The 22,672-nt window shown below is 35.0% G+C and overlaps 1 protein-coding gene across 1 annotated transcript; it reads left to right on the top strand.

Annotated features, from left to right (window-relative positions):
- The first annotated feature begins 5,351 nt into the window (after positions 1 to 5,351).
- Positions 5,352 to 21,173, top strand: LIPN (lipase family member N). Its single transcript, XM_039872438.1, has 9 exons — positions 5,352 to 5,459; positions 6,063 to 6,180; positions 8,810 to 9,008; positions 10,640 to 10,749; positions 13,017 to 13,153; positions 14,887 to 15,033; positions 16,469 to 16,540; positions 17,061 to 17,132; positions 20,379 to 21,173. The coding sequence occupies exons 1-9, from the start codon at positions 5,352 to 5,354 to the stop codon at positions 20,610 to 20,612; spliced, it is 1,197 nt and encodes a 398-aa protein (XP_039728372.1). The 3' UTR covers positions 20,613 to 21,173.
- The last annotated feature ends 1,499 nt before the right edge of the window (positions 21,174 to 22,672 follow it).

Genomic DNA, 22,672 nt, shown 5'->3' with positions numbered 1-22,672 from the left:
ATCACATTTCAAAGACAGTGCAAAAAAAAAGAATGGAAATTCTATAATTAATAAAAATATACAAAAATTAATTTTACTTTTTACTGTTTATACTTTTAAAAAATGAGGCTATAAGAAATTTTTTTACATGTAGTTCACATTACATTTTTATTGGACAGCACTAGTATAGAGAATCAGGAGTAAGGTTATTGCCTGAAAAATCTAGTTATTTGTAGAAAACTTGAATAATTCTGCATTTATAAGGTTTTTTTAATGTATGGAAAAATGAGAGAATATATAGTGTGTGAAATATCAGATTGTGCCATAGTCCTCGTCAAGTTTAAAGATAATTTGAAGGCCGAATAGCAGAAAAACTACTAATGAGTAGCAATTTAATATAAAAACAAAACAAGACTGATGAATTTTCCTGTGAATTTACTTTCTCCTATTAAATTTACTATATAGAAATGTTAAGAAATAATGTCCTCCGAAGCATACTTAGGAGAGAGATCCAGTAGAATTTATAGGCAAGCTGGTAGCATAACATCATTAGTATTCCTCAGTAACTAAGCAACATTTCTCAACTTCTAGAGTCATTTATTCATTCATTCAGCAAATAGTTTTGTTGTTGATGGTGATTAGAAGAGGGCTGAAATCAAGATACTGTGATACTAAAAACCACCTACCCATTTTCAGGAGTGCTGGGAGATTTGAAGATGATTTAATAGTAATTTAAAAACATAGAAAATTAACACTGAAAAGAAATAAGAGGCTATATCAAAAGAATCAGTGTTACCTCTTTGCACATTCCAATCACCATTTATTTACCTTTGCAAATTAATGAGACTGTATCTAAAACTAGATCCAACTTGAATTTCTGGCTGTGTGTGTTTTTTAAAAAAAGAATCTTCATTTGAATATACCTCCTACAGGAATTCAAATACAGAATGAGCTCTGGTGAATACCATACATAAATTCTGCACATTAAGTAAGCAGTTAGGCAGGTAAACCTGCTTGGAGGAATGGATGGTATAAATTTCCTCCTATTCGATGGTATGGCCCTTCCTCTTCATTCTCACAAAGCCTTAACTTTTGCCACCAATAGTGTCCTGATCCTGCCACTCTGAGACGTGGATGTCATCACAGGCAATAGCCAGCACTTTCGGTAATAACTTCTCTTTAAATATAAGTAACCTTTCTTTTGAGGATTTTGCTTTGGGATGGATATATGTTCAATTAGCTTATTATGTACAGCCTCCTTTCAAAAGCCTTCAATTTTTCAGTAATTTATTATAGATAGAATTTTTTATTTGTCATTTCTCTTTTCTGCCTCTTTATCATAGCCATACTGTTTGAAGATGAGTGTAGTGTAGTGGAGCTGAAATAGATATGCATTGACACCAATACTAAAGAGAACATGCTCCACTCTAATAGGTTATCTCAAAACAATATTGTTTTTTATAGATATCATGAACATTGACAACTTTACTTTATGGACAAAGAAATAAATTTTTTAAATGTAATTTAATGTACCTTTTCTAAAGCCAAAGTGTGCTAATCGATCATTTTACACACACACACACACACACACACACACACACACACACTGACCGCTTTATTGAGCCCTGTTGAAATTTTAGGATGCATAGTGAATTGGATACATTGTCTAGTGAGCTAGCAACAAATTCTGTGCTCCAGGTACAAAGTCTTTTGCTCCAGGGCAAAATTTGTCTCAAGGGTGTAAGGTTTCAAATTATTTCTTTTTCCAAAATTCTTATTAGTTTTTATTTTGTTGGTTATGCCTAATCTTTTTAACTTTGAGTTGTTTTCAAGGTGAAATTATGACCCCTCTGGTACAAAGTCGTGTTAAGAAAAGGCAGTCTTTTGAGAGAAAGAAGCAAACAAAGATGAGGCATAATAATAGCAAAAGATGACTTATGACATTGGAAGAAACATAATAATCATTTTTACAAGTAGATATCAAGTGCAAAGATCTATGTTCAACCATGTATTTTGGCCACCCAGATAGTGACCATCATTAAACAATTTGCTCAGGTTGTGATATGATCCTTGAGTCAAAATATCAGAAATACCACAGGCCTTCTGAAAGGTTGCTCCTTAATCTACATTTCCCCCCAAATCCTTTTCCAGCTCTAATATCATCCAGCTTTATGAAAAAAAGAAAAAAAGCAAGTGAAATTTGAGCTTCTAAAGGGTAGGAGCTATCATTTTGTATTTTGCAGGACCAAGAAAGAAATTTCTATGTATTTCATTTTAATTAATTTCAATATATTCAATACTTACCAAAACGGCAAGTTTACATAAGAATGATGAAAACATAGTGGAAAAAGTTAACTTCATTTATTTGATATGGCTTTGTATCTGTACAAGCAAAAGAAATGGAAGAATTCTTTAGATTATTCAAATAACACTCAGTTGAGGAAAGAATATGAGGAGGCAATGGTGTAGAAATTTCTAAGACTTAAGCTGGTCTACAATCTGTAAAGGTCTGAGAAGTTTAACTATTTCATGCTATTTTGACCTAAAGTCATGGCAACAAATCAACATTAATAACAATAATATTGTGCTTCCTAGAACTCTCCAAAGAATCCCTGGAAGTTTTGTTTAAAGGGATTATTTTTAAAATTATGACCCATAAGAGATTCTAGACAAGTTCACATACCTCTGCCATTGTACTGTCCATCATGGCAAAGCATGGTTGAGTCTTTCATCAAAGACTGACTGAGTATGGACTGCTACATAATATTTCCTTCTAGTCCAACAAATTGAGTGCTTCCTTTCACTCCACATTTATTTTATTGGCATGAAATTTCTCACTGAAGTGGAACAGATCTTAGGATTTGTACAAATATAAATGATATCTTTGTTTTTGAAAGGATTTGAAAGTAAGTCCAAACTAATAGAACTAAAACTTCTGTATCGTGCTGGGTAGCAACTTACCCTTCTTTATGTTGGGAGATGAAAGAGATTCAATTACTGCCTAGACTCTCCAGGCACACAAAATGAAGTAGAAAATTGAGGGAAATGCACCTCCATTATCTAGTATTTCATGTGGGGCTCAGAGCTAAATTATCTTCATTCTCCTCAGGCTTCCATCTCTATCTTGTTTAAGGTAGTGGCTCAATGGTTTGTGTGTCGGCACCCACAGTGATCACTACCAAAGCTGACAGCAGATCAAATCTCTTTAGCTACGGATTAGTTTCCTCTGCCATACTACTAATTCCAAACTCTTTCTGTACTCAAGAATTGGCCTCATCTTCTCAATTTAGTTACATTCAGTCACATCCCTATACACTAGATGGTTGACATCAGTACCTTATCATACAATTAACCCTTGAATAACGAAGGGGTTAGAGGCCCTGACCCATTGGGCAGTCGAAAATCTGTGTTTAACTTGACTCCCTGTAAACTTAACTACTAGTAACTTACTGTTGGCAGGAAGCCTTACCAATAACATCGTCAATTAACACATATTTTATTTGTTATAAATATTATATACTGTATTCTTACAATAAAGTAAGCTAGAGAAAAGAAAATGTTATTAAGAAAATTATAAGGAAGGGAAAATATATTTACAGTATTTATTGAAAAAAAGCCTGAATGTAAGTAGACCCACGAAGTTTGAACCTGTGTCGTTCAAGGGTCAACTGTTCATTACCTCATTTGACCCTCACAGTAATGCTGTGGGGTTGAGGAGGTAGATATTATTATCTCTGATTTTGTGTATTAAGATCCTGAATACATCCTTCCCCATTTGACTCACTGGTTTCAAAATGTTGCTGAAAACTCCCAACAGCCACAGACACTCAATGGACGCATGAAGGATTCAAACTGGTTATTTGGCATCATATAGACCACTATTTCCCAATCCACAAGTGCATCATAGCATTCGGTGTGTTGGGAAGACGCCCTGTGTGTGTGTCACAGCCCAGGGCCTCTCGATGTCCACAGGTTTCCAGTCTCTCATCTCTCTAGCTTCTAACTGTCATTGCAACCATATCTCATTCTTCAGCCTGATGTCACATGCCGAAGATCAGAAGTTCCTAATCCATAAGGAGTCTTTGGGAGCAGAGGAAGCTTATCTAACAAGGTAAGATTAAGATTTATCGCAACTAGGAGGCAAATGGGAGTGGTAGTCAGACATAAGGGCTATGGAGAGAGGCTGCCTGTATTCCTGTACTAGTTCTGTCACCTATTGGCTCTGTGACCTTGGGCAGATCTTATATCTCTCTAAGCCTCTGTTTTTTTATTAATAAAATGAGGCTAATAATAGTACCTACTTCATGGAGTTTCTTTAAGGTTTAAATAACTATGTGAAGTATTTAGAATAATTCTTGGCACAAGCTAAGCACTCAATAGATATTAGCTATGATTCATTTCAAAAATGTTTTAAATTATATATCATTTACAGATATAAAATGGTCTTCAACCAGATAGCAAATGTATGGAAAGCTATTTAATTTCAAAAGTAAATTCTGAATTTCTAGAAGTCAGTCATTAATTTGTTACCACAAAACCTCTCTGCTATTACTTTCTTACTCATTCTTGGATTAAGTAGTGAAAGAGTTTATACTCCATTTAGTGCTTTACATTTCACTTAATTCTCTCTATAACCCTATAATAGTCCCCGTAACCCTGTAACACTATTATTCTAATTCTACCAACAAGGAAACTAAGAGAAAAAGCTACTAAATTTATTACCTACGTTTAGAAATCTTGTTTGTAGTGAGGTTGATCTTCAATCTCAGGCTATTGAGTTGCAGCTCTCGTACGATGAGCACTCTCCACTGCAATGATGTTAGCCTGCCTTTGAAGAGACATGCTTTTAAGCAATGCCAAGGAGGAGAGATTGCACATTTATTTAAAATCTGCCATTGGGTGTCTATGTGAGAATAATCACATCATTAGAAACCGATAGTAAACTTCTATGGTCGAAGCTTCAGTTCTTGTTCGTTTTGTGGGATGCTGGGCTAGACTAGAGGATAACTCCACTCTTAGCTTTGCCATGGTATGAAAACTTGTCCTCTGAATCTTTAGGTGTTCTGGTGAGCAAAGACTTAAAATAATTGAAAACTTTTGACTAAAATAAAACAAAAAGATAAGCCTCCATACTAGGCTAAATTTATTTCATTTTCAGAACTGAACTATGTCAAGGGTAGTTTCTAAGTGAAAAAATAATTTAATAATGCTCAGAGTTAGCTCACTGTTATTTTCTCCCTTCCACACTTTCTCATCTTTCCCAGAATGTTAGTCAAGTTTTTATTAGGGCACAATCTTCATTTCATTAACTGACTTTGATATATAAAATTAATCTGTGATTATTAAATGTTTTATGTCAGGCATTCATTCCCATGATGTGGCTGTTTTTTACAACAACATGTTTGATTTGTGGAATTTTAAATGCTGACAGATTCTTTAATTTGGAAAATGAAGCAAATCCTGAGGTGTGGATGAATATTGTAAGTCACGGAAAATATCAAAAAACATCAAATAATGTCGATTAATGGGTTATGAAATGATTAAAGGTCCTGTTATAGCTGAAAATCTCTGATAAGAATACAGATTATTTTAAACATTTTTCTAAGAGTCAAGCTAGGTATATCTGCTCTTTTGACTGAATAAATACTTCTAGTAATACAAAACAGAACTGTATTTTTATAGACAACCTCTTCTTTTGAATTTATATTTTAAGAATATTAAGAATTTATGTTTTAAGCCATCTGGATAGTAAATATGACTGCTTTCTGCCTGACTACTGGTTTTATTATCTTTAAACCAAGAGAGGTGTCAAAAGAAAATTGACTTGAAAATATAGTTTTGTCAAAAGAATGTGTCAATGTTAAATATTATCCCCCCTCAAAAATGCCAATAGTAGACATTTTCTAATATTCTACATATTTTTTATTACCAAGACTTTATGTAGTAAATTAATTTTACAGTTATCTGGGACTACAGATTAAGATAATTAACCTCAATAAATACATACCAGATGCTTTGTTCTAGTTCCTTTTGATAAACTTTAGTGAAGATGTTCAGCTAATGCTTGTATTTTCACTGGGCAGAGTGAAATAATCACCTACAATGGTTACCCCAGTGAAGAATATGAAGTCACCACTCAAGATGGGTACATACTGAGCGTCAACAGAATTCCCTATGGGCGAAGAGATGCTAGGAGCACAGGTACAAGATGTGTCTCTCTTAATAAGAAGGACTGAATATGATCAAAATTTAGTACGGCTATTCTTTAAGTAAGTGACTGATTTATCAAAATTTATTTGAATTTTGGATTAGTCTTTAAATGGTTAACAGAGAGTCTCATTTTTTTTCCATTCTCTGGTGACTGCCAAGAACCTAAAAATATAAAGGGCAAGACTGATCTTGCTGACTGCAACCAAGCTTGCTTGTTAGGGTGTAAATACAAAGGTGGAGCCTACATTTTATTAGCTCATTACTGATTTCTCATGTGAAAATTTGTTGTGTTCTAGGAAAGTGAATTTTCTCACTGTTGGAAAGACATTAGCTGAGTTGTGTGAAGTTGGCTATGAGGTACCCCAAAAGCATCTCTCCTGCCTCCACTAGAATCAATAGCCCTCCCTCTGCAGGATAAAAAATCAAGTCAAATGACCGGCATTTCTGAAACTTACTTTTCTAGGGGGAAAAAAAACTTTAATATTCACATATGCTTTGAGGGACCAAGTGATGATGTGTGGAATGAAAAAGCATGGTGTTAATAAACCCTCGTTCTCGAATGAGGAGTCAGGCATACACAAGCAGAGGAATTCTACTCTTTAAAAGGAAGATATAACTGCAAAGCCTCTGAAGAAGGAGAGAGAAGAAAAAGCAAGATCTCTGCAAAGCCTCAGTGGCTAATCATTTACCATGATCACTGCATCATCTTTCCCACCATCCACATTCAGAGGCAGCTATAATTATGCTGTTTGACATTTTCTTTCCCTAAGAAAAAAATTTGTAATTCAAGAGTTTCAGAATAAAAAAAAAATGAGAGTAGAACATGGGTAGGGTTACCAGATAAAATAAACACACAGTTTAAAACTGAATTTCAGATAAACAACGAACAAGTTTTTTTATACTTCTCACTTTGGATATAGCACTTATATAAAAAAGATACTCATTGTTTATCTGAAATTCAAATTTAATAAGGCATCCTGGATTTTTTGTTTATCTTGTTTGGTGTTTGGCTAAATCTGTCAACTCAATCTCCCCTAGGCCTGGGGAAGACAGGATTCTGAAATACGAAAGGAGAAAACATTTACAAGGTTTTGCTTCAGGAGGTAGAATTTGGAGATTTGGAATTAAAGACCATTTACTAGCTGTATTGCTGCAAAAGCTTTACATTAATTTAAATCAGTTAAACCTCCCAGCAACCCTACGTGGTTAATACTAGAAATACTTATTATTTTACAGATGATGAAACTGAAGCAAAACAGATTATCAAACAGATTTGATTTCACACAAATAGCAAATGAAAGAACCAGGATTCAACCCCAGGCAGCCTGACTCCAGAGTCTGTGCACTCAACCATTAAATTATAGTACTTTTTGATAAACTTCTGCCCCAATCCTTCTCATCTCCCTGAACACTCTCTCCCATGGGAATTTGAGAGTTGGCACACTGACGTTGAGCTAATTTTTTTATTATAGTTTTCAAATGCTCTCCAGTGGGCAGAGGCTGGGGGTTTGGTTAGAAATTTGGTGAAGAACTAGTCGTTGTTCCTTTATACTCACGTCATCTTCCTCCCTGGAGGAAGGACTGGAAGAGGCATGAGACTTCATTAAATGTGATCACTCTTCATATTTTGTAAGCCAAACCCAGGAGATGAGTAAATGTGAAGCCATGGAGCAGAGCAGTTACAAGCACATGTTCTGGCATGATATAAAACCGAACTTAAGTCCTAGCTCTGTACCTTATTAGCTGGGTGACCCTTTGGGAAAGTTACTTAACTACCTTAAGCCTCAGTTTCTACATCTGTGAAATGAAGATCCTCGAAATAGTAGCTACTTTATAGAGTTATTGTAAGAATTAAATAAGCTCAATCATGTCAGTTAGTCAGCATACAACCAGGTACAAACTATGTGCTTGAGAAATTTGTCATGTGATCATAAAAATCTACACTAATGACAAAGGGAAAAACGAATACCGTTGTTGGTTTTTGCTTTTCCTGTTGCGGTGGTGGTGTTGGTGTGTGTTTATGTTTCTGTCATGTACTTTTTTTTTCTTTTTTAGAACTGTTTATTTTCTTTTTTAGAATTTTTTAAAATTTATTTCTTTTTATTATGGTGACATTGGTTAACAAAATCCAGTAAGTTTCAGGTGCACAATTCAACAGTAAGGCAAATATATATTGCATTGTGTGTTTACCACCCATAGTTAGATTTCTTTCTGTTACCACATATTTGACCCCTTTTACCCAATCTACCTCCCTCCTCCCTCTTTGTCCTCCGCCCTTTGGTAACCACTAGTCTATTGTCCAGGTCCATGAGTCTCTGTTTGTTTGTCCTGTTCATTTGTTGCTTTTAGGTTTATATTCCACATATAACTGATATCATGTGGTTTTTAACTTTTTCTCTGGCTTATTTCACTTAGCATGATTATTTCAAGGTCCATCCATGTTGTTGCAAATGGCAGTATTTCATCTCTTCTTATGGCTGAGTAATATTCCATTGTATATAAGTACCACAGTTTCTTTATCCCTGTCATGTTCTTAAGATGCTCTATTTATATGCTCTATTTATAATAAATTATTCTCTCTCTCTCTCTCTCTCTCTCTTCTTTTCCTCCTTCCCTCCAGGTGCTCGGCCAGTTGTGTATATGCAGCATGCCCTCTTTGCAGACAATGCCTCCTGGCTTGAGAATTATGCCAATGGCAGCCTTGGATTCCTTCTAGCAGATGCCGGTTATGATGTCTGGATGGGGAACAGTAGGGGAAACACTTGGTCAAGAAGACACAAAACACTCTCAGTGACTGAAGAGGAATTCTGGGCCTTTAGGTAAACTGTATTTAAGAAAAATCGTGAAGAAAATTTGAGACAATTTCTTTGAATATAATAGTGTGAATGATATTAATAATAATCTATGATATTTGAAGTCACATGGTTCCTTGCAGCTCCTACTAACATCTCAAAGGAGAGAAATAGCAAGAAGCTTTGATTTCTACTGATTCTCTCACAGGCAAATTGTATCATTTTAACAAGATCATTTTAACATCCAATTCTATCCAATACTATACGTTATAAATATGTCCGAAAGAATAGTTGAGGAAGTTCCTATGACTAATGTATGCACTCACTCAATGTTTATTGAATGCCTACTGTATGTACTTTTCTAGGCTCTGAGCATTCCAAGGTGAACAAAATTCCTGCCCTCACAAAGCTTATATTCATTCTGTTGCTGCTTATACAAGTCTTTTCTCTTAGACAGCCTACCCATTTTATAATGATGTGTATCAATACTATATTTTATTTAGAGAAACTATGGTTGAGACTGTATAGAATATGGTTTTCAGAAAAACTCCAGTATGAGGTCTATAAAAACTTGTTAATGGGCAATGGAGAAGAATCTTTTGATACACTATTTCTTTCAATGAAAGTGTTTTCTGCTGTCACCAGAGGACAGGATAATGTCCACAATAGGCTTCCCTTCATAGGCCCAAGCTCCCTGTTAGCTTGCAAGCCTGCTGCTAGAATGGAGCGTGTATTCTTACCATATTAATGAAATACTCAGCACCCACTGACAGATTAAGAAGAAAGGAGAGATAGCATAAATTGTTAAGGTTTGAGTTTTTGGGAAGTGGTAAGCATTAGGAAATATTTTATACCACTGGTCTTTGGCTGAGAGCTTGGAGCTTGTATACTGTAAGGTATCACAATTCTCTTATACTTGGGAATATTAATCTAGAGATTTCTTCATATTTTTTTTAATAAACAGGCCTCTAGCCATGAGATATCTGACTCAAGTAAATGTTATATAGGCCTTTTTGTTCTCTTGTATTAATGCCAGCTGAACTGGTACTATAGTATATGTTGGATATATCTTTATATGGACGGAAATATTAATAATAGCAACATCTAACTGAGTACCTACTAACAGCTAAGAATCATTCCTTTAATACTATCCTAACCCCTATAATATCCCTGATATACAGCAGGTACTATTATGTTCATTTCACAGATAAGAAAACTTAAGCTCAGAGCATTTAAGTAACTTATCAAAAGTTACTCAGCTATTACATGGTAGAATCATTATCTACAACCAGTTCTATTTCCAAAGTAGGATATTAAATAGCCGTAAGAGCCTTGAAGTCCTCTGGAGGAGTCTAAAGTAGAAGCATGCAAACTAGATGGAGAAAGGAAAGTGAAAGAAATGCTATGTAAGGGAATGAAGAGGAAGAACGATAAGACTGACTTTGGGTAGTATACACAAGTCTGAAAATCATTCCTGCCATTAGAAAGTAAATGCAGCAAACAAAAGTTACAATAGCCTACCTGTAATTGGATAAATTATAAAGTACACACCAAATAAGTGGAATACAGAATTCTGTGTGTAAAAAGTAAGTGAGCAAATGCCATCGGAGTTTTAAACTTAGTTGCGAGTATTTACACGCTCCTGTTTTATTTTGCAGTTTTGATGAAATGGCCAAATATGATCTCCCAGGAATAATAGACTTCATTGTAAACAAAACTGGTCAAGAGAAGCTGTATTTTGTTGGACATTCACTTGGCACTACAATAGGTATGTTTATAAAGGTCGGGGTTTTACAAGGGTCAGAGTCTTGCAAAAGTTCATCTTTAAATTAGAACAGAGTTACTACCATTTATAGTGCCCTTAATTCTCTGTCTTATACTGGGCACAAAATCTTAATAGCTATAAACCTGGATTTTCAGAGATGGTATTTAGGGCAAACCTTTCCTCCATTTCTGATCACAAAAGCACTTTTGTAATGGTAATATAATTTCCCAGAACATGTATCCAAAATCCAAAGAAGTAAAGCTTAATGCGATGAAATGTTCCTGAAGAACACATCGATCTTAACTTCTTTTTTATTTATATTTGAACAAATTGAAAATATATAATCACTTTTTTTTTTGAGTTGGAACACAAAAGCTTACTATGATAAGTCAAATAGGCTTACCTATTTAGTGTATGATTTAATATTTATGGGGTAGCAATTAAAAGTAAGCACTATGTAGAAATATATATATTTTTTTATTTTTGAGACTCTGATCTTCAAAGATGTACCTGTTAGTAATTTTCTAGGTCTTTTTTGGGGGGAAATCAATAATTTAGCTTCAAATAAAAAATTAAAGGAATCCATACTATTGAAAGTGTGAATTTGTTAGTGAACTTCCACTAAAGCTTTCAATTGTAAGATACCGAGTTATGTGAAATGTAATATTTAAGTATGTGTGAAATTGTGCAAGAGATAATAAATATTCTTATCGTAGGCTCATTATCACCATAATCATCAACAGCAAATATGTTTATCAGTGTTTTATATTGACAGGCAGCTTACAAGCTTGAAACAGGCAGTGAACATCAGAGAGACTATTCTAAAAGGATATCAAAAAACTAATAGGATATCAAAATAAACACACGCAACTGCCACTAACAGACAAATAATTATACTGTCATAGCAATACTTATTGAGCGTTTATTAGGTGTAGAGCTCTGTGTTCAGGACCTTTCCCACAATATGTCTCTCTAAGCTTTAAAACAATCCTACTATTATTATTTCCATCTCATAGAAGAGGAAATAGAAGTTCAAAGAAGTTAAGTGGATTGCTCAAAGTCTCTTAACACAAAAGAGACAGAACACAGATTTACACCAGGTCAGTTTGATATCACCAGTGAGGTGCTTGGGCATTGGATGGAGCAGGAATGACTTGAGTGGGGGCTAGAAAACTGGGTAGGACTTAGATATGCTCTTATATCTGCTCTGCATGTAAAACATAGAAAATTTGATCTTCAATGTTCTTCACTTCATCTGGGGCATGAAATTTTTCAGTAAGCATTATTTGCATTTTGGGACAGAGCAATTTTCATTTTGTGGGAAGGACCTACTCTTTGCAGGAATTTAGCAACCCAAGTACCAGCTCACTAAATGACAATAGGCCTCTTTAGTCAGTCAGTATAACCACCAAAAAACTCACCAGAGATCTTCTAGGAGTAAGTGCTGTGCCTGTTTCAGAGTCAGTTGCTCAGTCTGTTGATACAAAGTCAGATCTTGTTTGGCCAAGACAGTTTCAATGTTTCAACAAGAATTTCAGAGGGGGATAAAAGCACCCCCCACCCACCCACCCACACAGTGAAGGGGCACAGGATGGTACCTTTGAGAACCAAAACACACAGAAACTCCACATGGCCTCCTCAAGGCTAGAAATGTGTGCAATGCTATTGCTGAAAGATCAGAGCAAATGGAGACACCTGGTCCTTCCTGGGACCATGGTGGACAGAGGGAAATCCCCTTCCTTCTTGGAAACAGGAAAGATTCTGGAGGATCGATAAGCATCCAGTGAAGCACTGGGAACAATGAAATCTCATTTCATTGTGAGAAAGAAAAAGTGGAATAACTCAATAATACTGCATAAAGAACTTATTGATTCACCTCCCCCGAGCTGATTATTTATTTCTAGAAGCTCTGTGACTCAATCTGGCTTCTCAGGCTTGAGGGTAAAATGACAACATTGCCAGCGCTTACCCCACGCTTGAGAAGGGATGTTGTCCGCAGTTCACTTAGCAGTAGTTGCTTCAGCAGCTTATCCCTCACTTTCCCCAACCAAGTAAACTAGTCCAGAATAAAAGAAAAATGGAGACTTGAGAGCTGAGAGGACTGAAGGCAGATAATCTTTGCAGAATAACTCAGAAGAGTTTCCCAATTCATCCCCCAAATCATTGCAATAGAAAGATACAAATGACAAAGCAGAGTCCCACTTCTGTTAGTGAAACATTGCATAAGTATTTCTCATTTTTACAAGATTGTCTTATCTCTGTTCTCTCAGGGTTTATAGCCTTTTCTACCATGCCTGAAGTGGCACAAAGAATCAAAATGAATTTTGCCTTGGGTCCTGTGCTCTCATTCAAATATCCCACGGGCATTTTTACCAGTTTTTTTCTACTTCCAAGTTCTGCAATCAAGGTAGGCTCCACATTTCACCAAAATATATCTGAGGGTCTCATTTTGAATCATGGATCCTTATTATTTTTAAATCTATTATGAAGTAAAAGTAGGAAATTTAAATAAATTTATGGAAACAGACTACAATCATGTGCTTTGGTGTATCCAAGTGTGTGCATGTCTGTATCACAGCATCTACTGTTATCATATACAGTTTACTATATTCAGTTATTAATAGACCTGAGTACACATCAGAATTTCTAGCCGAGCTGAGCACTATGTTTGTTTAAAGTTTACTCACAAGTTTTCTTGTTCCACTGGGCAGGTCAATGAATTAACAATGCCCAAATGGAAGACATTTTTAAGTTTCACATGACCACTGATGTCTCTGACTTTGTTATTAGATAAGCCTGAATAATATGCCCCTTCCCATATACAAGCTTGTTCTAATTTATTAAAGCTAAGATTCCAAAGACTAAATGTCTTATAGCTCACTTATTCATTTAAATATTTATAAGTTATTTTCCAAGGGTTTGGAAAGCAGTTTGATTGCCAATTGTGAATTTGGAATTTTATCCATTGAAAGCTTTTTCTGTTTGTTTTTTGATTTTCTAAAAAGATCATTGGCAGAAGGGACATAGTATTTTGCCAAGATTGCCCCTTAAATTTGGGATGAAGGATAAAATGAGTTTGGGCCAAAATGAAGTCAAAGATACCAATTAAGGTATCACAGTAATTCATATACAAGATGAGGGCCTGGAATAACTCAATGATGGAATGATGGAAATGGAAAAAAAATTATTTGAGAGCTAACACAAAAAAGAATTTCCATAGAACCTAATGATTGGTTTGAAAATAGTTTGATTTTATGGTTTACTATAAACTCAAGTGATGTAACTTTTCTTTTGTGTGGTTGATAGTTGTATTTCAAAGTGTGTTGATATCAGTTAGTACTGGATGTTTTCTACATTTGGGCATCGTTAGGCAGATAAATTAAATTAAATTCAGAGGTAGACAAACACATCTTTCTCTAAATATACCTGTTTTGCATATGTATTACTTTGCCTACATAGGTTAGGTCCAAGGCAAATATTGTCTCCGGCTTATCCATTTTATATCCTGTACTGTCAAAGTTCCTGTCACTTTAAATCCTACCATTTCATATCTGTTGTCCCCAGAAGCTCCAGTCCTCTCATCAGAGATTCCTCGAATAAGCTTACTTTCCAAGCCCTACAAGTTTTTACCATGCTGCCTCCATGACATCAGTTTTTTTCTGTCAAGTAGCACCCTCTGTTTGGTGCACCATTCTGCACTTTTCAGCATAAGAACTGGCTAATCTGGGACACTATGAGAAAAACGGTCTACACATGGGTAATAGGGAAAATCCTGCTTTTCCTTCCTATTCCAGACATTATTTAACCTTGAGGAGAAAGTGTTCTGCCTTTCTTGCCAATTAATGAGAAATAAGAAATATAGGCGATTACAGATTGGACATAAAGGGACGCTTCACTGTGGAGAAGCGAATTTGGGGTTAAGGGTCCTTACTTCAATCTTATTGTAAATTATGTCTGGTGTCTTTCCTGCATGGAGATGGATTATAAGTAGCTACTTTGTCTGAGTGACTTGGTCTCCTTGACTGAAATATCACAGAATAATACAAATAGATCTCCAGGAATCCTCATTCTTGGGATGAAGGAAATGTCAAGAAGTCTGGAAATGGTTTTTGAAAGGATAATTATTTTTTATTTTTACAGAAATTTTTTGGTACCAAAGGTTTTTTTTTAGAAAATAAGACAGGGACGCAACCTTCTGTCAAAATCTGCGACAACAAAATATTATGGGTGCTATGTAGTGAAATTATGTCCTTATGGGCTGGATGCAACAAGAAAAATATGAATATGGTATGTATAATGATTATGAGACTACTGAATGTTTTAAGAACTTCCAACTTTCTTTTGATTCATTTCGATGCATCTATTACACTGCATAAAATAATATGGTATTCTAAACCCTGAAAGGCAGAGATTTGCTATGCATAGAATATTAGGTATTCAATACACCATGAATGTGAAGACTGGGAAAGAAAATAGGCAGCTTCATCCTTCTATCTTTGCTCAAGGTTAGGAAAATGAATATTCTGCAATGGGTAGTAGTTTCACAAGTTCGCAATCAGCGACAACTTACTACAGAGAATTTGATTTTACAATTAATATAGTGCATTAAAAAAAACTAAAATCCTAGTAAAGAAGAAAAGTGCATACAAGCATTGGACTTATTTCCTGTGTGCCTTCACTTTTTGGGTGCCTTGACCTCAAATAAAACTCATCACTTAACTTGGAAATTACAAGACAAAATGGAATGGAGGTGGACTTTCTTTTCTAGGAAGAAGCAGCAGTCCTGTTTCATCGACTAATTCCTGTGATTGAGAATTTGAGGAAGAAGAGCAGGAGGAGAGGGTGGGAGGAGCTGTTGACATTTTTGGAGGAGTGCAATTGGATAGTTATTGCTGTCATATTCCAAATGGCAGCCAATGAGACTGACAGTGAGGCTAGTCCCAAATGTTTCTCCATCAGCCCACCCTACTCCTATTCTTTAAGAAGCTAAGTTTTGTTGGACTGAAAACCATAAAGAATCATTGTTCAAAGTCTGCCTATTCAAAAGTAAAGATTTTTTAATAGTTCTCTTTATTAGTTTCATTATATTCCGAGATATAGAATTATGATTATATTCGTTCTCTATAATTTTCATCTCTATAGTGTTTACAGAAGTTGAAGTACAGTGCATAGGAAAATAATTGGTTTTTAGCTTTGCTTTTATAACATTTTACTTTTGTCCTCACAAGAGTCCACCAAATTGGTAGTATGATTTATAGTATGTTTGTTTAATAGATGAAAATGCGGAAACTCAGAGATGTTAAATAACTTGCCCAAAGTCACAAAAAGTCTAATAAAGTTATATCCTGAAATCCAGGTTTTTTGGTTTACTGACATGTGCATGTACGTCCATGCACATACACACACTACCCCCCACACTTGCACTATTGTAATACCTTTCCTACTTGCTTAGCTCCATGATGTCCATTACTATTTATTCTGTTTGAAAATAAATAAATTATCCTATAGTTTCAGAGCTGGTGCAGGTTTGCTTTCAAGCAACCCATGCCACTAGTCAGCCCATGGTTCACTCATGTTTAAGTGTCTGACGTAAATCATATCTGTCTAGATGATTCCCAGTATTTGTTTACTAACTCTTAGCAGAACTGTTCTCTGCTTCTCAAAGGCATAGTTTATTTCATTAGATTATTATTGCTGTAACATGTGTTTTATTTTCCTTCAGAGTCGAATGGACGTGTATATGTCACATGCTCCCACAGGATCGTCAGTACAGAACATACTGCATATAAAACAGGTAGTGTCTTTGTCATAGAAAACTATTCCAATCCTTATTTTCACCTATGTGAAAGGACAAAGTGAGCACACCTACTGGCTTCCATTTTGTCTATGTTACCATCTTAATGATTTGATTTCTCTGGATTTTAAGAGAAAGAGCAGGTATGGTGCAGACCAAGTAGGTGACATAAATAAACTCCGTCATAAATCGGAGCTTTTTAAATAGGCCCTGAGCTAAAGCAAGAAGTAAACTGGAAAAGCATCAGGAAATCTGAGCCTTCCCCAGAAAGGGAATTATCTGAGACTTGACTTCCTTCTAATGAGTTTTGGTTTTCCATTAACTTTTCCTTCAAACCAAGAGGAATCATTCCTCTCTCTCTCTGTTGACTTTGTTTTTCATAGTGATAAAAATGTATTTATATTCTTCTAGTGGTCCAGAGCCTTTTTTCTTCCCAGTGTACAATGTTTTCCCAAGATTTGTTGCTAAAATTCATGATTCTAACTCTGAAGATTACTTTTCTAAAAAACATTTATTTCAGCTTTACCGATCTGATGAATTCAGAGCTTATGACTGGGGAAATAAAACTGAGAACATGCGTCACTACAACCAGGTGCGTCACTAACTGGGGAAAAAAAACTGAGAACATGCGTCACTACAACTCCAAATGCCCCCAGAAGGATAATTTAGAGAAATTGTAGTAAGAAAGTATTTGAGGGTGAGAAGAATCCTACCTGGTAAATGATGGCATTCACACAGATTGACAGAGCTTTTAGAAAAATGTCTAATTTTAATATGTATTCATTGCAGAAAATCTAGAAATAAAGGAAGCATATACTAAGGAAATTAAATAATTTATAATCTCTCTACCCAGAGATAACTAGATGTATCAATATTTTGTTGCATTCCAATCTTCTAAGCATCACTGCTTTTACACAACTTTTGATTTTGCTTTTTCATTTACAGTTATAGCAAGACATAACCAATGTTACTGAGATTTTTTAACGTAATTTTTAATGGCTACATAATAAGGAAAATTGTTTTATAAGAATCTATAAAAATTTATGGAGTAAATGACACATTTCTTGATACCAATAGCAAGAATTGGAATTCCACAGGAAAGTTAAGAGTATTAGACATCATGAAGAGTTGAGTCTTAAGGCATCGTTTTCCTCTAATTTTACACACCAAAATTTGTAGACTCATTTAGCTCTCTTGTACTTTTAATCAATCTTGTTGCCATCATTTCTTTTCTCAAAGTTAAGGGCTGGGCTTCTCAGTATAAACTAAGCATATTAAATTAAAATTTTCCAATGTTTTCCCACACTGACCTCTTTAAGGCTATGAGGGTAAACGTAGGGCAGTAATGGATAGGATTGTTAGAAAAATGATCTACTAGCTCTAAGACAAGTATGAGAACTATGCATTTTTATTATTTTTTAATCAGCTTGATCAAGGCGTGATTTACATGCAATAAAATTCACTAATTTTACATGTCTGATTCAGTGAGCTTTGAATCCATCACGGTCAAAATATAGAACATTTCCATTACCCCCAAAAGTTTTCTCCTGCCCTTCAGACTATGCTTATTCATAAATACATGTATTTTCCAATGTTTAGAAAAAGGCCAGAAAAAAGTAAAAAACAAACGTTGTAGTGATTGTCTTCTGAAAGGGAAAGAAAGGAAGAATAAAGTGAACGGACATGAAGGAATAAAGAAGGCTGTCATTTTAGATTTACATACTTCTGTTTTTGTCCATTATTTTTATTGAGCATGTTACATATTGTTTACATTTATAAGAAAATTGAACAAAAAAATTATAAAGTTAAGGCCATTATAGTCAAGTTCTATTTTTTCAGCTTTATTGAGGTAAAATTAACAAATAAAATTGTAAGATTAAAGTGAACAATTGATAACTGAAGGGTGTGAAAGTGTAAATGTCCTTAGAATTTATCAGCCGTTAGCTGGTCCTGCCCTACTTCCAGGCCAATCCTATTTTATTTGTTTGTGATTTTAGATCACTCGATGTCAATTTTTATTACATTTTAGTCTTGTCAGTTTGCCCGCTTCTTAAGTTTCTAGCATAATCTCTGCACTCACTGTTTTATCAAAAATAAGAGAATTAAACCATGTAACCTCCATGAGAGCAGGGATTTCCTTCTGTTTTGTTCACCAATATTTTCTCGCCTGGAATAGTACCTGCCACTTGTTTGGTTCTTAATATTTATTTGTTGCATAATGAAATGTCTTAATTCTCCTCTTATTTACCTTAAAATGTCTCTGTCCTCTAGGTTTTCTCTTTCCCTTTTTTCTCTCAGAAAGTGAAGTTCCTCTTATTTTCCATGTTAACCTGATTTTTTGTCCTTGACCCATTGCCTCTCATCTTCTTCCTCCTGATTCATTTTATTATTTTTTAAATGAAATTTTAGCTCTTTTATGTGTGTATGTGGCTAATTTTTAATTTTTTTAATTAATTTTTTTCCAATTACAGTTGATATTCAATATTATTTTACATTAGTTTCAGACGTGCAGCATAGTGGTTAGACATTTATACAATTTACAAAGTGTTCCTCCTAAAAGTCTAGTGCCCACCTGGCACCATATGTAGTTATTACAATATTATTGACTATATTCCCTCTGCTGTATGTCACATATGTGATTATTTTGTAACCACCAATTTGCACTTCTTAATCTTTTCACCATTTCACCCAGCCCCAACCCCCTTATTATCTTAAGTGAACTACTGTCCCTTGAGAAAAACAAAGAAAAACCTTTCCTCAACCTATCAATTATATCAAGTCATCATTTCATCACTCTGTTTTTATCAATATTTTCTAATATTTAAAACAAGTATCTCTACTTCGTCCCCTCTTCTTGAACCCTGGAAAACATAGTTTTGGTCTTTGTCTTTCTATTATAGCTACTCTATTTAAAGTCACCAGTGGCTTTTAAGTGCTAAATTCAATTGCCTATTCTCACCTTCAAAAATGTTATGTTAGTTACTACAGTATTCTTGCAACTCATTTCACTAACCAGGACTTCTAGCGTGCGATGACCTCCAATTTTTTTTCCTTCCCTTTTGATGGCTCTTTTTGTTTTCTACACTGGCTACTCTCTATCTCTCACCACTGTCAAGTTGTCAGCATTCCCCCAAAACTCTTCACATCTCTCCCTTTCCTCCTTGAAGAATTTAGCCATTTCATAGCTTCAATTATCTCTTTCTGTAAACCACCCAAACTGCTTGTCTAGATTTGTTCAAGACCTACCTCTTAACTATTCCTTCTTTAACTCATTCCACAAACTGATGCCCATTCAGTAATCCTAAGACAGAACTCTGAGAAATGATTCCACCTTGTCACCAAAACTTCTGAAAGATGTCCAAATACCTTAGCCTGACATATAGAACTTACTGTTTTTCTCCAATCTTAATATCCTACTGTATTCCCTCACATATATTCTTTGGGTACACTGGATAGCTTGCCATTCCTGACCATGGCATACATGTTCTTCCTCCCTCCCTCCTTCCTATCTGTCAAAATCCAACCATCCCTCAAGAGTTATTTTAAACAACTCTTTTTATATGAAGCCCCCAGTTGGAAATACTTTCTTCTTGTCTTCACTTCTACTGTATTTGTGGAGTGTTTTATGGCATTTAACATATCCTACTTTGTATATAAATGTTTGTTATCTTGCCTTGTTCCTTCAAACTCCTTGAAGGATTATTGCTTGCTTGAATCTATTTCCTTATTGGACTATAAACTTGATAGATAGTGATTTGGCAGTCTCTCTGCTTATTCGAATTCAGTTGTTGCTGTGAGGAGCTTCCTCTCATGAATGCCCTTTCTCTCTCTTCCATAGAGTCGTCCCCCACTATACGACTTGACTGCCATGACAGTGCCTACTGCAATGTGGGTTGGTGGAAATGATGTCCTTGTAACAATCCAGGATGTGGCCAGGATACTCCCCCAAATCAGAAATCTCCATTACTTCAAGCTGTTGCCAGATTGGAACCACTTCGATTTCATCTGGGGCCTCGATGCTGCTGAACGGGTGTACAGTAAAATCATAGATTTGATGAACGCATATTCCTAAATAATACATCTACTTTTCAGTTAAAAGTTGCTTCCAAGCCCATGAGGCTTTGGGGTGAATACAAATCAGCAGTGAGGTCTGCTCCAACATCCTCCACCTTCTTGTTGTTGCTGAGTGTTCCCTTATCATGGAATCTCAACCAGGAATTATTTCAACTGTGCTGCTCTTTCTCTAAGAAATGTCCACATCTGAAATCTCAGAATCTTTACCCCTCAGTCAGGGCTCTTTTTCATCCAAGAAGATCTAGTAAATTTTTCTCTGCTAAATGTACACTTCGGAGAAGAGTTAAAAGAAGACTTTTTCCAACTTCGATTATACACAATGGATTCATGAAAACGATACCTGCTCCCCATTCCCTTTTTTAAGGGATTGAACATAAGCAGAGTGCAGGCCTAGGGAGAAAGACCATGCCAAGGCAGCCATTGGGAATATATTTTGGGAGGCTGTAATCCTATGGCTTACTTGAAATCACAATTGGGGTAATAGTCATTATGTCATTCTATAATCAAGCCATGAAATGAGGCCTGGTTCACATCAAACATGAAAGAAAACAGCAGAATGAAAAACTAACAAAAAGTAAGTATTTTAGGAGCTTATTTTACTGTTATAAGCTAGGGAAAAAAAAGACAAGATTGAGAATTGCTAGAATTAGCTGCATTACTAATTATTAAAATTATTCACGACAGGTCACTGTCTTTAAAACAAGATTAAATTAATAAAACCTTTTGATAATAGTATACTAGAGTTCATTGACAGTAGGCAGTAGTCTTAATTTGTATCATACAAGAAATAATTCTCTCATTTTGCTCTAAAATACACTCAACTGATCAAGCATTATGTTTTTATTATCAAAGTAGAATTTATACTACTGCATTTGTACCTAAGTAACATTTAAAGCAGTCCCAGAAAGCCTGATTTAGAACCAGCAAGAGAGGCACTGGGAATATCCAAAATCTTGCTTTATTTCAGTCTCTAAATGATGCCAGACATTGATTCTAGGATTTAGTACAGAGTTCCAAGAGTAGCATGAAGTTTTAGTGTCAGTTCAAGTTACACATTTGTAATGTGGGCATTTTTTCTGTTATGTGTATTTCAATAAAAAAGTATTTTTTAAAAACTCTAAGCTTTTGTGCTTCAAAGCAAGAAGTACAGAAGAAACCATGTTCCACTTTTACCATACCAGTATTTTTTATACTTTATTCCTGCATATGATAGCAAATATGTTGGCTATCATAGATCTGAGTAATAGCTTATATTTTTTTGCAAAGAGTTTTACATGAAATATTATTTAAAACTTATAACCCTATGGGATAGTACTATGGTCGTTTTCATTTTACAGGTGAGAAAATTGAAGCACAGAGTAAAATGAGGCATAAAAACCAATTTGCCTAAGATTGCACAAGTGAAGGAGTCATGATTTTAACTCAGGAAGTCTAACATCCCAGAATCCACACTGCAACATATACCTATATAAATGTGTTCGAATGGTATATAAATGACAGTGGAACACCCTGGCAAAGGTCATATTTGTACTCACCTAGATCAAAATTACTTGGAAAATTAAGTCGGGAGATGAGAAAATAATTTTTTTTCAGACTCTAAAGATCAAATTGAAATGAGTTAATAGATTATTTCTACCATATTATCCAGCAATCCTGCTTCTGGGTATATATCCAAAGGAAGTGAAATCACTTTCTCAAAAAGATATTTGCGTTCCCATGTTTATTACAATTTATTATTCACAATAGCAAGACATGGAAACAACATAAGTATTTATGAGTGGATAAATGGATAAAGAAAATGTAATACACACATACACATACACACACACAATAGAATAATACTCAGCCATAAAAAGAAAGGAAATTCTGCTATTTGCAACAACATGGTTGGACAATGAGGGCATCATGTTAAGTGAAGTAAGTCAGACAGAGAAAGACAAATATTGTACTATCTCATTTATATGTGTAATCTAAAAACATCAAACTCATAGACACAGAGAGTAGAATGACTGAGGGGTGAGAAGATGTTGGTACAAACTTTCAGTTACAAGTTAAATA

The sequence above is a fragment of the Pteropus medius genome, unplaced genomic scaffold (genome assembly GCF_902729225.1).
Source record: "Pteropus medius unplaced genomic scaffold, Ma_sr-lr_union100, whole genome shotgun sequence".
NCBI lineage: Eukaryota > Metazoa > Chordata > Mammalia > Chiroptera > Pteropodidae > Pteropus > Pteropus medius.
Note: the sequence above shows the minus strand (reverse complement) of the source record. Positions and strands in the feature narration are given on the sequence as shown.

Bases quoted from the DNA above. Each gene is read 5' to 3' on its own strand.
- LIPN (XM_039872438.1), top strand. From the start codon at position 5,352: ATGATGTGGCTGTTTTTTACAACAACATGTTTGATTTGTGGAATTTTA. The intron at 6,181-8,809 runs GTACAAGATGTG...CCTTCCCTCCAG, and splicing joins AAGAGATGCTAGGAGCACAG to GTGCTCGGCCAGTTGTGTAT. The intron at 10,750-13,016 runs GTATGTTTATAA...CTGTTCTCTCAG, and splicing joins TTCACTTGGCACTACAATAG to GGTTTATAGCCTTTTCTACC.